Source organism: Diceros bicornis, chromosome 16 (genome assembly GCF_020826845.1).
Source record: "Diceros bicornis minor isolate mBicDic1 chromosome 16, mDicBic1.mat.cur, whole genome shotgun sequence".
Taxonomy (NCBI): domain Eukaryota; kingdom Metazoa; phylum Chordata; class Mammalia; order Perissodactyla; family Rhinocerotidae; genus Diceros; species Diceros bicornis.
The window spans coordinates 53447606-53464615 of record NC_080755.1 but is presented as its reverse complement, the minus strand read 5'-3'; the positions used below and the strand labels follow the sequence as shown (position 1 = coordinate 53464615).

Here is a 17010-nt window from a genome sequence, read left to right as displayed (position 1 = left end):
AGATTAGGAGTTTCTTCACAAAAGAGATTGAAATCATAAAGAAAAACCTATCAGTGCTGATGGAGATGAAGAACACAATGGAGGAGATAAAGGAGAATCTGGAATCTTTAAAGAACAGAGCTGACAATATGGAGGAAAGAATTAGTACTTTAGAGGATAGGAATACAGATATACTCCAGATGGAAGAAGAGAGAGAACTAAGACTAAAAAGAAATGAAGAAAGACTCCGAGAAATATCGGACTCTATTAGAAAATGTAACATAAGAATTATAGGTATTCCTGAGGGAGAGGAGAGGGAAAGAGGAACAGAGAGCCTATTCAAGGAAATAATAGCTGAAAATTTCCCAAATCTGGGGAAGGAGCAGGAAATACCAGTAAGCGAAGCCAACAGGACTCCTATATATATTAACAGACAAAGGCCTTCACCACGACACCTAGTGGTAAGGCTAGCCAGGGTCAACGACAAAGAAACAATATTAAGGGCAGCTAGACAAAAACAAAAAATAACGTACAAAGGAACTCCCATCAGGCTCTCAGCGGATTTCTCAACAGAAACTTTTCAGGCTAGAAGAGACTGGAATGATATATTCAAAATACTAAAAGACAAAAACTTTCAGCCAAGAATACTCTATCCAGCAAAAATATCCTTCAAATATGATGGAGAAATAGTAACTCTCCCAGATAAACAAAAGCTAAGGGAGTTCATGGCCACGAGACCGCCACTACAAGAAATACTCAAGAAGGCCCTCAGGCCTGAAAACAAGAAGAGAAAGGGAACACAAAGCTTGGAGTAAGGAGAAAAGTAGGTAGACAAAATCAGAGAAATAGTAGATCTTTACTGGAATAGGTTAGCAACCACTTAAATACTAAACTCAAAGATCAAAGGAAGAAATTCACCAAAAATAAATTTAACCTCATCACTGTAAACACACAGCCACAACACAAGATAGAATAAGGTATAACAAGAGCAACTTAGAAGGGGAAGAGGAAAGTGACTGAATTGACTTAGTATAAGGAAATAGGAGGCTATCAGATAATAGACTATCTCATACAGAAGATTTTTCGCCCAAACCTCAAGGTAACCACTAAACAAATAATCAAATTAAAACCACATATGATAAACAAAGAGAAAACTAGAAGAATCATAAGACAGAACAACCAAACTGAATTGGCAGTCCAAAACAAATGGGACAAGAAACAAAGGAAATGCAAAAGAACCAGAAAATAAGTGACAAAACAGCAACATTCAACCCTCATATTTCAATAATTACCCTAAATGTAAATGGATTGAACTCTCCAATCAAAAGATACAGAGTGGCAGGATGGATTAAAAAGCAAGACCCAACAATATGCTGCCTTCAGGAAACACATCTTAGCACTAAAGACAAGCACAGGCTCAGAGTGAAAGGATGGAAGACAATACTCCAAGCTAATGGCAAACAAAAGAAAGCAGGTGTTGCCATACTCATATCAGACAAAGTAGACTTCAAGATAAAACAGGTTAAGAAAGACAAAGAAGGGAAATATATAATGATAAAAGGGACACTCCATCAAGAAGACATATCACTTATAAATATATATGCACCCAACATAGGAGCACCAATGTACATAAAACAACTATTAACAAACCTAAAAGGAGAAATCAACAACAACACAATAATAGTAGGGGATCTTAACACCCCACTTACAGCAATGGATAGATCATCCAGACAAAAAGTTAATAAAGAAATATTAGACTTAAATGAAAAACTGGACGAGATGGACCTAGTAGACATATACAGAGCACTCCACCCAAAAACAGCTGACTACACATTCTTCTCAAGCGCGCATGGAACATTCTCTAGGATAGACCATATGTTGGGAAACAAAGCAAGCCTCAATAAATTTAAGAAGATTGAAATCATAACAAGCATCTTTTCAGACCATAAGGCTATGAAACTGGAAATGAACCAGGAAAAAAAAACTGGGAAAGTGACAAAAATGTGGAGATTAAACAACATGCTACTGAACAACCAATGGATCATTGATGAAATTAAAGGAGAAATCAAAAAGTATCTGGAAACAAACGAAAATGATAACATGCCATATCAAACCATATGGGACGCAGCAAAAGCGGTCCTGAGAGGGAAACTCATAGCGATACAAGCCCACCTTAACAAACAAGAAAAAGCCCTAATAGGCAACCTTAAATTACACCTAACAGAACTAGAAAAAGAAGAACAAACAAAGCCCAAAGCCAGCAGAAGGAGAGAAATAATAAAAATCAGAGCAGAAATAAATGATATTGAGACCAAAAAAACAGTAGAAAGGATTAATGAAACAAAGAGTTGGTTCTTCGAGAAGATAAACAAAATAGACAAACCCTTAGCCAGGCTAACTAAGAAAAAAAGAGAAAAGGCTCAAGTAAATAAAATTAGAAATGAAAGAGGAGAAATTACAACGGATACCATGGAAATACAGAGGATTATAAGAGAATACTATGAGAAATTATATGCCAACAAATTGGACAATCTAGAAGAAATGGATAAATTCTTAGACTTATACAACCTCCCAAAATTGAACCAAGAAGAAATGGAGAATCTGAATAGACCAATCACAAGTAAAGAGATTGAAATAGTAATCAAAAACCTCCCAAAAAATAAAAGTCCAGGACCAGATGGCTTCTCCAGTGAATTTTACCAAACATTCAAAGAAGATTTAATACCCATCCTCCTCAAACTATTCCAAAAAATAGAGGAAGATGGAACACTTCCTGAATCATTCTATGAGGCCAACATCACCCTGATACCGAAACCAGACAAAGACAATACAAAGAAAGAAAATTACAGGCCAATATCGCTGATGAACATTGATGCAAAAATCCTCAACAAAATATTGGCAAACCGAATACAACAATATATTAAAAAGATCATACACCATGATCAAGTGGGATTTATACCAGAGACGCAGGGATGGTTCAACATCCGCAAATCAATCAACGCGATACATCACATCAACAAAACAAAGAATAAAAACCACATGATCATCTCAATAGATGCAGAGAAGGCATTTGACAAGATACAACAGCCATTTATGATAAAAACTCTCAATAAAATGGGAATAGAAGGAAAGTACCTCAACATAATAAAGGCCATATATGACAAACCCACAGCTAACATCATACTCAACGGGGAAAGACTGAAAGCCATTCCTCTGAGAACAGGAACGAGGCAGGGCTGCCCACTCTCACCACTCCTGTTCAACATAGTACTGGAGGTTTTGGCCAGAGCAATTAGGCAAGAAAAAGGAATAAAAGGAATCCAAATAGGTAACGAAGAAGTGAAACTCTCACTATTTGCAGATGACATGATTGTATATATAGAAAACCCTAAAGAATCTGTTGGAAAACTGTTAGAAACAATCAACAACTACAGCAAAGTTGCAGGGTACAAAATCAATCTACAAAAATCAGTTGCATTTCTATATGCTAATAATGAACTAACAGAAAGAGAGCTCAAAAAGATAATACCATTTACAATTGCATCAAAAAGAATAAAATACCTAGGAATAAATCTTACCAAGGAGGTGAAGGACCTATACAATGAGAACTACAAGACATTATTGAGGGAAATCTACGATGACATAAAGAAATGGAAAGATATCCCATGCACGTGGATTGGAAGAATAAACATAGTTAAAATGTCTATATTACCTAAAGCAATCTACAGATTCAATGCAATCCCAATCAGAATCCCAATGACATTCTTCACAGAAATAGAAAAAAGAATACTAAAATTTATATGGGGCAACAAAAGACCCCGAATAGCTAAAGAAATCCTAAAGAAAAAGAACAAAGCAGGAGGCATCACAATTCCTGACTTCAAAACATACTACAAAGCACTAGTAATCAAAACAGCATGGTACTGGTACAAAAACAGACACACAGATCAATGGAACAGAATTGAAAGCCCAGAAATAAAACCACACATATACGGACAGCTAATTTTCGACAAAGGTGCTAAGGACATGCAATGGAGAAAGGAAAGTCTCTTCAATAAATGGTGTTGGGAAAACTGGACAGCCACATGCAAAAGAATGAAAGTGGACCATGTGCTATCGCCATTCACAAAAATTAACTCAAAATGGATCAAAGACCTGAAGGTGAGACCTGAAACTATAAAACTCATAGAAGAAAATATAGGCAACACACTATTTGACATTGGGTTTAAAGGAATCTTTTCGGATGACATGCCTACCCAGACTAGGGAAACTAAAGAAAAAATAAACAAGTGGGACTTTATCAGACTAAAGAACTTTTATAAGACAAATGAAATCAGAATCAAGATGAACAAACAACCAACCAGCTGGGAGAGAATATTTGCAAAACATACATCTGACAAGGGGTTGATCTCCATAATATATAAAGAACTCACACAACTGAACAACAAAAAAACAAACAACCCGATCAAAAAATGGGCAGAGGAAATGAATAGACACTTCTCCAAGGAAGATATACAGATGGCCAATAGGCACATGAAAAGATGCTCAACATCACTAATCATCAGGGAAATGCAAATCAAAACAACACTAAGATACCACCTCACGCCCGTTAGAATGGCTATAATCACCAAGACAAAAAACAACAAATGTTGGAGAGGATGTGGAGAAACAGGAACCCTCATACACAGCTGGTGGGAATGCAAATTGGTGCAGCCTCTATGGAAAACGGTATGGAGATTCCTCAAAGAATTAAAAATAGAGATGCCCTATGATCCAGCCATCCCACTACTGGGAATCTATCCAACGCACCTGAAATCAACAATCCAAAGAGGCTTATGCACCCCTATGTTCATTGCAGCATTATTCACCATAGCCAAGAAGTGGAAGCAACCTAAGTGTCCCTTGACTGACGATTGGATTAAGAAAATGTGGTATATATATACAATGGAATACTACTCAGCCATAAAAAAAGACAAAATCGTCCCATTTGCAACAACATGGATGGGCCTGGAGCATATTATGTTAAGTGAAATAAGCCAGAAAGAGAAAGACAAACACTGTATGATCTCACTCATATGTGGAATATAAACCAACACATGGACAGAGAAAACTGGACTGTGGTTACCCGGGAAGTGGGGGTGGGGGGTGGGCACAAGGGGTGAAGGGAGTCATATATGGGGTGATGGACAAACAAAAATGTACAACCCAAAATTTCACAATGTTAGAAACCATTAAAATATCAATAAAAATCAAAAAAAAAAAAAAAAAAAAAAAAGACTTTCAAAAGGTTACATAAGGAGGAGTTAGACCCCAGATCCTCTCCCATGTCCAACAAGAGATAGTTTATTCCCTGGAAGAAACTGAACCAGAGAGTCCCTGGCTCAGACATCAGGTAGAGTAGAAAACACTGCTCTGAAAACAGGGGGATCAAATAAAAATCCACACACTCAAACTTGAGATTCCAGCTCCCTTCCCTACTCAGCTCCCTGAAGCTCAGCATGTGCTGCCCAGGCAGAAGAGGGAAGGACTCCTCTTAAGTAAAACCGACACGCCCTGGGGAAATGATCCACAGATACTGTCTTCGGAAGTTCCCCAACGAAACCACAGGCTCACCCCTGATAGTCCTGGCAGTGAAGCTGTATGGTGGGGAAGCCCTGCCCACAAACCACGGAGACCAATTTGTTTTTCAGTGACTCATCATTAAATAGGAACAGAGAGCAAAGGATCACAAAATAGTTAAGTTTCTAACATAGAAGTCAGACACCTATACCACAGGAAAAAAAGAAATCAAGATAAAACAAGAAGGAAATACATACATACATACTTACATAAATTTAATGTCCTCAGAAAGAGAAGCATTGCACCCATGAAAAAGGGAACAGAATGGTATTAAAATGCACACAAATTAAAACAAACAAACAAACAAACAAGAAAGAGCTCTTGAAAAATAAAGACAACAGAAATTCAGAAAGGTTAAGATAAAGTAAAGAAAACCTATAAAGAAGCAGGGCATTGAGACAAAGAGAGAGAATTAAAGGACGAACAAGGAGGCCCCGCCTAACTAACAGGAATTCAGAGGAAGAAAAGAGAAAACCAAAGGTGAGGAAATGATCAAAAGACATAATGGGAAAGTTTTTCAGAACTGAAGGACATAATTTTTTCAGATCAAGTGTTCACCATAGTGGCTGAAATGAACAGATTGCCATAAAAAGAAGATCCTAAAATCCTTGGGGGGGTTGTTAAAAAAAAAAATGAAGAGAAAAGGTCACCTACCAAGAGAGGAATCAGAATAGTACAACACTTTTTAATAGCAACTGTAAGGGCTAGAAAACAATGGTGCACTGGCTTTAAAACTCTGAGGAAAAGTTTTCCTATCAAGAAGCCGGCTAAATTAACAATCAAGTGTGAGAGAAAAAATATTTTCAGATATGCAAAGTGTCTAATAAGTTTGTCTCCCACATCCCCCTTCTCAAGAAGATCCTAGGAGATATTCCATTAAAAAGAGGGAGTAAATCAAGAAAGAAGTCACTAGACACAGGAAAACTAGGGGTCCAACACAGGAGAGACAGAAAGGGAATTACCAGGAAAATGACAAAAGGTAACCCCAGGACAACAGCTGTGTAGCAGGCCCACAAAGCAAGCATCTACGCCAGCTCCAGGAGGGAAGAAGTGTCCAAGAAAAAGGTGTTAAGAGGAGAGAGTTCTGTCAGAAAGCTTTGGAATACTAGAGAAAAAGAAAATTACACAACTGTAAAAGAGAAACTACTATCCAGACAGCACAAGAAAGGAAATGTAATCATTGCAGTTAAGGGCCTTAGTCACGAACCACAGTTCCACGCTCATAATAATGTCAACCCTCAACACGGACTTAACCAAAAATTGCTACCTATATATTGAGAGAATGGGGGAAACAGCAGCCTGTGCATGTGGCGTGGAGCAGAGAGGGTGTGAGACAATGTAAAATAGTTAAGTCCTCATCTTCCATAGTAATAAGCCAACATATAATGTCCAATAACAAAAAAATTAAAAATAGCAGTATATACATAATATTTTGGAAGATGAAGGAAAACAGAAAAAAGAGCCCAAAGACTCAAAAGTGGTTGCCTAGGAAGAGGGACTTGAGGGTTAGGATGGGTTGGAGTTCCAGGCACCTATTTCTTATTATAAGTCTTGTTGCTTATTAAGATATTTTTTATCAATATAGGATATTACTTGGATGGGAAAACAAGTTTAATTTTTTAAAAATACAAAACAAAACCAAGAAATGTACACAACAGTGGGCAAGAAAACTAGAGAAGATGAACTGCAGTAGGAAAACGACAGTAAGACAACCAGTTCTTCAAAGCACCTGCGATAGTCCAGGTGAGAGCTGAGAAATGCTTCCTCTGACAGCTGGGTGCGGAGCTGGGTTAGTGTGGAGGAATGGGGATCAAAGGAGAAAGAGGGATGGGCTGAAAAGATATTTACAGACATAGAATTAATAGACATGGAGGACCAATCAGTGGACTGTGAAAGAACTAACAGGCAAGGCAATGCCCCAAATATCCTTCCATCTGGGTATTTATTTATTTAGCCCACAAATGCTAGCTCTTTGGGAACATCATATTTCCCTATGTAATTAGAAGCATTTTGATTTTCTTTTTGTCTAGGTTTTAATTTGGGGGTTATTATGAAACATACAAAGAGAAAAATACAGAAAATAATGATCATCCAAGTATCCAGTACTCAGCTCTTTGAAATACTAACATTTTTGTCATATTTGCCTCTAGTTTCCTTTTTTTTTTCTTAAGAAATAAACATTATGGGGGCCAGCCCTGTGGCCTAGTGGTTAAGCTTGGCGCACTCCGCTTCAGCAGCCCTGGTTCGGTTCCTGGGCGTGGACCTACACCACTCATCGGCGGTCATGCTGTGGTGGCAACCCACACACAAAATAGAGGAAGATTGGCACAGATGTTAGCTCAGGGTGAATCTTCCTCAAGTAAAAAGAGGAAGATTGGCAACAGATGTTAGCTCAGAGCCAATCTTCCTCAGCAAAATAAATAAATAAATAAATAAACAAACGTTATGGATATAGACGAAACCCTCTTCAAACCATTCCCTAATCCCATCCCCCAACTGCCTCCCAGAAGGTAACTATTAACCTGAATTTGGCACTTAATATCTCCATCTACCTCATCTCTAAAATGAGAGCATTGGTCATTGGCTGGGATGAATTCTAACGCCCCTTTCTGTTCTAAGACGCCGGGATTCAGTAGTATGATATAAAGTTCTTGAAATTCTGTAATGGAAGTGCAGAAGCCTACACTGCTGTGAAATACACAAAAATATTTTTAAATAACTTCAAAAACAGACAATCATGTAACCTTTTAGCAAAAAATCATAGTAACTTTATTATGCAGTGTCAGTAAAAATATTATCATCAATACATAGGGCATATAAAAACCTAAGTTCAAGAATTTTGCTGTGGTTTCCTTTCATCGTACCCATCAGCTCCAGGGAACAATAAGGAAGTGCTTGAGCACAATACCCTTACTGGAGTTCTTACTGCCTATGTAACTAATTCAGTGCAGCACCAAACCATCCCAGTTGTCACTGTATTCTCTGCGAGGCATCACAGCAAAAATATTCTTTAAAAAAATCTGCAATGTCAGTTTTACTTAAAAATGTCCATGATGACGCAAGAAAGTTATTTCTATTACATCTTGACCCTTGAGTAGATATCTTTGTTAGTTTCTGGGCGCTACAATGGGGAGTACACATAAAGCACTTCTGCTGTATACTCAAGTTCGACGTTTATCTCACGGAAAACACTAGTACGATTATTTGAGTTTTGAGCCAAACTAGCTACTATGTTCATGGAATACCACTTTTACTTGCAAGAACAACTGACAAACCCATTATTCAGAGTTGGGTATTTGGCAGACGTTCTCTCTTTGAATGAAGTGAGAAGGTCAATTCAGGAAAAACAACTGACGGTAATTGTTGCCAAGGACAGCCTTCAAGCCTTCAATTGAAAATTAAAATTTTGAAAAACTTGTTTTCACAGTGAGCTTGACAACTTCCCGATAACTAAAACATTTTTCTTATGAGATCAGTGGTGATCATAACAACTGTGATTTCTTGGAACCGCATAATAAAAAACGTTAGCATTTTTAATATCTGTATTATCCAATGAACCAGTATTTCCCAAATGATGAATACTTAAAGCAGTAAAATGATGCATGGGCAAAGATCCATTCAAAGTGCAAGAAAGACCAATGGATCCTAATGTAAAGGAATTTAAAAAGTTCACTGATAGGGTTTTTGATTCCACATTGGAACCAACATTTAAGAAATGATCGCTTGTCAACTTTTGGTACAGTATCAAAGAAGAATATTCACAATTATCCAAAAAGACAATTAAAATACTCTTCCCTTTTTCTACATATCTGCACAAACTTTATAATAAGCACTTACTGGATTGTTCTTTCTGGATGTTAAAAACCATAAACACACAATCACAATGGTTAATTACCAAAGTTTAATCTCCGATCATTATCTGTCATTTAAGAACCCATGAACAACTTATTATTTATTTAAAAGTTATATTCTTCTGTAGTTAGAGTCATATATTGGCAAAAAAATATATATGTATGTATCAGAGGCTTCATTTACCACAGAATCAAGATTGATCATTGCTTCAAAAAAGAAAAGGAAATGAATATGGTAAATTCTTAAATCTGTTTTAGATAGATGCAAATAAAGTTCCTTCTCTCTAGCTATAAAGGAGCAGACCCCTTTCATTGAACATGTCACTCTTGAAACCTATACACTAATCACCCAGATGACATGGTATTAATAGATTTAAATCTTAGTTCTTAAATTTCTAAGGAAATGTCTTTTCACGGAAAAAACTGACCTTTTGTAAATTTCAAAGAAATAATTCAATCTGACCAAACCCCTGTAGTTCAGAAGTAACACGTCAAACATCATTAACTTTTCACAGACTCATCTGTAGATAGGTTAAGAAACAGGAGTGATTTAAAGAGAAATGTTCTTCTTATACAAATCTATCCAGTTGATGAATACCATAAATCATTCACTTCAAAGGCAGGGACCTTGAAAAAAATTTCAGAATGAGAATTGATAATGTCTTCACTCATAAAGTCCTATTATCCTGCCCTCTGAAAGAGAAAGGTTATATACTGTAGTTTTTTAAGTCAGAATATTCAAGAAACAACCAGAAGCCGGACCCCCCTCCCCTTCTAATTATCCACCCATTTCTGCATGCTCACCTTTGTAGCTCATTGAGCCCCCTGGCAGTTGGTAGGCTGGGATTTTGCCTCAGGAAGTTTTGTTTTAAATTGAGATGAGTGAGGTCTTGGCTGTAGAAGAGGTTGGCAGGCAGATGTTCCAGGCTACAACACGAGAGGTCCACTGAGCTAATACGCTGTGACGCAACCTACAGGGAGGTAAAAACACAATTCAATTTAATACCATCCGTTAAGCTATAGCTGCTTTCTATGGACAGAAGTAAAATAACCCATTTGGGAACACAGACAAACTATGCAAGTAGCACTATTAGTCCAAATATAAACCAATAGAGTATTTACTTAGTATAGAACTGAGTCAAGTACTATAAAAGCAGAAAACAGTGTCCCTGCCTGGAAGGTACTTACAGTAACCTAGTATAGGAGACAGGTTACAAAGGGCACAGATTATCCTATCAAGTTTAGTGATATGAGTAGTCTCCAACTGTAGGGGTTACGTTCCTGAAAACATCCATGGTAAGAGAATTCAGAGCTAAAATAACAAAAGACTTTAGAGTAAATACAGTTGAGAGATAGACACCAAGATCTAGATTGAACCTATGAAAATCCCTGTATATATTGATTTAAAACAACACAAATAAAGAAAAGTAGCATCAATGGCCTTGTACATATCTTTAATATAATCAGATTCCATTGCCTGCCTGCTGTAAACTTCTCAGGGTGTCTCTCCCAAAAAATTTCAGTGAGATGCTTATAAATTCACAGTACTTTGCTTCATGTAGGTATTCTAAGTAAAATCTGTTTTATGTCTAAATGTTTATCCACATATTCAAGACCTTTCTGGTTAAATGACTCCTACCACGGCCAGAGTCCCGGACTACAGACCAACTAGCATGCTGGAGACAGAAAGAGCATTGGGCAACCTGTATTTCTCAAATGGTCTCTCCAATATTCCGGGTAATCTGGTGCCCGTTATGCCACAGCACAGCTTCAGCCCCACTTACACACACCTTGGCTCTTTCTCTCCTCACAAAGGCTGTGGGAGTGCTGTTCTAGGATCCGGGTTGATTCTCCCTCGTGCTCTTTGTCTTTATCAAAGCTTTATAAAAGAAACCCCACTCCTTATCCGTGATCAGTTTGATAGCCTTTCCTACTACCAAACCCCAGCTTTCTCTTTCCTAATTACAGAACAGCAGAACATGGTCCTTAGGAGGGTGGCTCTGGTATCAGTGTGTGGACTCACATCCCAGCTCCACCACTTAGGAGCTGAGAGAACTTGAGCGGATCACTGAGCTCTCCAAGCTCCAAGTTTCCCCATCTGTATGACAGGCATAAAGATGACACCTACCACTGCATGCCTGGTACAGAAAAAGCATGCAACAAATGGTGATTGCTACTACCATTACTACTACTTCCAAATAGAATGATTCACATCTTACATCCATTGGAATCCAAACTCTCCTGATGCTAAAAAGATATGCAGAAGTAAATCTGCATAAACTATATTCTGCTGATGGCATATTTGAGGTTAGAAAGAAATTATCGTGCACACATGAAAGCTAAAGGGATAATGGGATAAAAAAGGCCTGGCAGGGCTCAACTCAAAAGATTTTACAAAGGAAGTGTGAGTTTGCATTTTAGCAATATCATCTTTCCTTGAATTTTCACTATTAAATAAGAAAAAGAAAATCCCAAACCGTGCCAAACGACCCATATAAACCAAAAGATGCAAAAAGAGCCACAGTCTAATTGACCTGAAAGGCAGGTGTAATGTGCCACAGCCGCACAGGATTCCCTGGCAGGAACCTGTTCATGGGAAGCGAGGCGGAAAGTTTTACTCAGAATCATTCATTCAAAAACATGTGTTCAGCATGTAATGGTGTGCCAGACCTTATATTTCCTGAGACACAGCAGTAGAACAAGACAGACACGGTCTCTGCCCTGCATGAGTACACCTCAAGAGAAGGAGAGGGAAATTAAGATACTACATGATAATGGTTACAATAATCGTAAGTGCCAGGGCACAGAGCATGATCTAAGGAGGCAGGGAAGGCTTCCCAGAGGACCTGATGTCCAAGCTCAAGCTTGAAACTCAAGTGGAAACCTGTGTTTCTGTCTGCCCCAAATCCTTTTTCCACTTTTTCCTGCAACAATCCTTCAAATGCATGTGATCCTGATGAGAGCTGTAAATACAGTATGCCGACCCTCTGGCTGCAGGGGTAGGCGTGTACTCCAAGCTTGAACAATCAGGATACCCATTCCACTGAACCCAGAGATTGATCCAACAGGTACTGGCATGTGACCCAAGTCAGACTAATCAAAGGCCTTCACTGGGATTTACATATACTGAAGCCGAGAGAGAGAACCTGCCCCTCAGAGCTGCAGTTAAAATGAATGAACGAGATTCCTATGCATCCACCTGGATTGATAAAAAAGCGAGCTGCAGAATGTTACATACAGTATAATGCCATTAATGGAAAACATTTTTAACACAAACTTACACAACTCTGTATATTATGTACAAAGATCTACATGTGCAATAAAGCTATAAACCATACATTGGTCCTATACCAAATTAATGATAGTGATTGCCTCTAGATAGGCAGGGAAAGAAATGGAAATAGGAATAGGAAGGTAGGTGATCTGGAGTTTATGTATAATGTTTATTTCCTAATAAGAAGAATAGACGATATGGAAGAACTATGTCAATATGTTAACAATGGGGAGGCCAGTACATGGAAATTGTAATATTATCCTTTGTGCTCCTCTGTGTCTGTATATGTTTACTTTGAAAAAAATAATGTAATCTCAATAAAAATTTCAGTAAAAAAGGGGAAAATGGATGAGAGCAATCTTCTGGATTTCCCTGTATTTAGCATTCTACTAGGTGGTACACCAGGGATGATTCTTCCTCCTGTAACCAAAGGATCCCCTTAAGCCTTTGTAGTGGGCTGAGTAGTGGCCCCGCAAAAGGTATGTCCACATCCTAATCAACAGAATCTGTGAATATTACCTTATATGGCAAAAGAGTGATAAAAGATGTTGTCAAGTTAAGGATCTTCAGAGGAGGTCCGCTTATCCTGGACTATTCGGTGGGCTCTAAATACAATTAACATGTATCTTTATGAAAGAGGTAGAGTGAGTTTTGAGAGAGAAGAGAAGGCATGTGACCACAGAAGCAGAGACTGGAGTGACATGGGCCACAAGGTAAAGAACGCTTGGAGCCACCAGAAGCCGGAAGGGTCAAGGAACAGATCCTCCCCTTGGGCCTTCCAAAGGAGCACGGTTCTGGCGACACCTTGATTTAGGACTTCTGCCTCCAGAACTCTGAAAGAATAAATTTCTGTTGTTTTAAGTCACCAAGATTTTGTTCATTTGTCACAAGAGCCAGAGGAAACTATTACAACCTTCTTAATATTTTCCATAGTACTTTACATTTTCATTCATTCATTCAACATGTTTATTGAATACCTACTATGTGCCAATTACTGATCTGGGTAAGCACTTAGTATGCCTCAGTGAACAAAATGAAGATCCCTACCCTCATTAAACTTACTTCACAAATAAGTAAATTATATGTTAAAAATTGGTAAGTACTATGGGAAAAGACAGCAAGGAAAAGGGGGTCGGGACTGTTGGGAGGGTGGGGGATTTGTAATTTAAATAGGTTGGTCAGGGTGGGCCTCATTGAAAAGTTGACATTTAGACATGAAGGACATGAGGAAGTTAGCTGAAAGATTTATCTAGAAGATGAACACAAAAGGCAGAGGAAGTAGCTAGTGTAAAGGCCCTAAAAATGAGTGTGCCTGGCATGTTCGAGGACCAGCATGGAGATCAGTAAGGTGAGGGGAGAGTGGCCTGTAATGAGGTCAAAGAAGTAAGCAGGTGGGGGTGGGCAGCAGAGCCTGCAGGGCCTTTTAGGTCATCTGGCTTTTAATGTGAGCAAAATGAGACGCGTGGAAAGGTTCTCAGACAAGCCCTTGGCTCTAGACTGTAAGTTCCATAAGGGAAGGACTTTTGTCTTATTTTGTTCACTGATCTCAAAAAGCATTTGCTGAAAGAATGGCTACCAGGCTACTTTACAGCCCTTCCTTTCTCAGCAGTTTGCACCTGACCCATCTAGGGTACTCCTTCACGAGGAGACTACCTTGAAGAGGACAAATTCTATTTCAAGTGAAGCATCACACTACGTACTCTCTTCCGACAGCTAAAAGATAATGATTAAACGTCAAGTTGCATTTGATTCCTTTCCTCATTCTAGACCACAAGCTGTTCCTGCTGGAAACAAGGGGGAGGAAACCACATTAGCAAAGCTACAACAAGCAAGGGCAATCTGTGGGAGTCGCGGCAGACCTGGGAACATCTACAGCGAGAGCAGAAGTTAAACATGTCATGATGGCAGCAGGGCAGTGAGCTGCCGAGGCGACCACAAAAGCGACCACTAGCTGCACCTCTGCCCAGCGCCGTGCCCTGCAACAAAGGGGAGATTTAAGTGCTTCCACCCAGACCAGCCTGGGCACATAAGGACTCCACCACAAAGAGGTTTTGCTTGACTCCCAAATGAAAAAACTACCAGCTGGGCTACCTACATAGCACCTACTAAAACTAAGATCCTTCTCAAAATAAGAAAGACCTAAATAAGTAATAAAAATAAATCAGAAAGCCATTGTATACACCTCAGAACAAGTAGCCTTTTATTATTCTAGCTTTTTTTTTTTCAAGCAGTAGTAACAACAACAATAAGAGCTAACATTTAGGGGGTGCTTCACTTGTGAGAGGCATTCTTCTAACTGTCGTAGACATGATATTTAGTTTAATCTTCACAACAGCTCAGTGTAGTAAGGACTTATCCTCATTTCAAAGGTGAAGGTTAAACTGAGTCACAGAGTGTGCCCAAGGTCACACAGTTAAAGCAGTAGCAGAACCCAAGTTTGAAAAGAGCCTGCACTATTAATGCAATGCCGTCAAATCAGGGGCTGGACACAGTTCAGATCTTACCTGAAGGAAGGCTCCTCTAACTCCCATGATGAAATAGCAACATAACCCCTCAGACCAGAGCAAAGACAATTAGATGTCATCCCTAGGATAAGCTTAGGCCTTAGGAATGAAGATAGGGCAGTGACGGATGGGAGTCTCCTGGAAAGCAGCAGAGGAGACCCTCTGCTGACCACATACAGACTTCAGGGAAGGGGTGAAGCCCCATGGGGGCACCATTCTTTGACGTTGTGGGCTCTGCTCACTCCTATCTCACGCAGTTTGTCCACCTGGGCAGCAGTGATGCCACCTGGCGAGCACCTATTCAAATTTTAAAAGGTTACATGAAAAGTTTAAAAGGCTAGAGAAATTTGGAAAGAAAAGGAAAGAAACAGGCACATGTAGAAATCATTTCAAATCTTTGTTATAGAAAGGGACTTCTAAAGGATCTCGCAATTAGAATACAAAATCCTTCTGGCAAAAGCTACTACACTTCTCTTATACCCCCAAACATCAAGACAGTGGAAGACACAAAGTTGAGGCCCAAGCAACTCGACATAGAGGAGAGAGGGCACAGGCTTAACAATACGCAGGCGTGTAGGAACAGTTCTACCATTTCCTAGCCATGTGGGCCTTGGATCAGTCACTTTACCTATCTGTCCTTCAGTTTCCTCATCTCTAAAGTGGAATAAATAGTCCCTGCCCTGATCAACTTAACAGGCTGCTGTAAATAAAATTTTCTCATTTTAAAAAAATCAGGAGAGGCTCTGCAAAAGGCTCTAGGTATCCCTAGACCAGCAACCACAGCTACAGCAATAGAAATCTGTAAGAAAAAAAGAACTACAGTGCAAGCCACTGCTCTTGCCACGTTGAGCAGTACACAGATAAAGCTCAATCAGACAAAGGCAGAACGTTACGCTAGTTACGCAGTTCACTGATCATCAATGAACTACACATGAAGGGATTCAGGTTCTAGAAGAAAAGTTCAAGGTAACTGTGACTTGGGAAATCAGTGCTAGTCTGTATTAACAACAACAAAAATTTTATTATGGCTGATAATTAGAGTTAGTGAATTAAATGGGATTTTTTCGCCATGAACCTACATACTCTGGGAGATACATTAAAATGAACATGAATCCCAACCGCCTGTACGGGTTGTCTTCTTTACCAAGTGACTTGTAACATGTATAAAAAAAAAGGTTACTGGGCCCTCAAAATACTTCCTCCAAAGAACATTGTAGGGTAAAAGTAAAAATGATAATATAAACAATGAACTTTTCAGATTAGCTACTGGGCTTCCACACGTTTCTAACATGCTTCTCAGCTCGGCACTTTCCTCAGTCGTTTCCTTGCCAACCTTGAGGACACTGATGTCAGAAAATGTCTCTGCTCTGAGTCTAGCTCAGTTGCATTTCTTTTTTTTGTGTGTGTGAGAAAGATCAACCCTGAGCTAACATCCATGCTAATACTCCTCTTTGTTTTCTGAGGAAGACCGCCTCTGAGCTAACATCCATTGCCAATCCTCCTCCTTTTTTTCCCCAAAGCCCCAGTAGATAGTTGTATGTCATAGTTGCACATCCTTCTAGTTGCTGTATGTGGGACGCGGCCTCAGCATGGCCGGAGAAGCGGTGCGTCGGTGCACGCCCGGATCCGAACCCAGGCCGCCAGCAGCGGAGCGCGCGCACTTAACCGCTAAGCCACAGGGCCGGTCTCTCAGTTGCATTTCTAAACCAATATATCTGTACTAACCGAAACATATCCTGCCATGCTTTTGCAACGTCATCTTCCCCTGCAACAGGACTGTACT

The 17010-nt window shown here is 39.2% G+C and overlaps 1 protein-coding gene across 1 annotated transcript in view; it reads right to left on the bottom strand.

The window, feature by feature from the left end:
• Positions 1 to 17010, bottom strand: part of PHLPP1 (PH domain and leucine rich repeat protein phosphatase 1) — a 228319-nt gene that overhangs the window by 84499 nt on the left and 126810 nt on the right. Inside the window, exon 4 of the mRNA XM_058557266.1 lies at positions 10254 to 10420. Within this exon, the coding sequence (XP_058413249.1) occupies positions 10254 to 10420 (167 nt within the window). The remainder of the gene's footprint in view (positions 1 to 10253; positions 10421 to 17010) is intronic.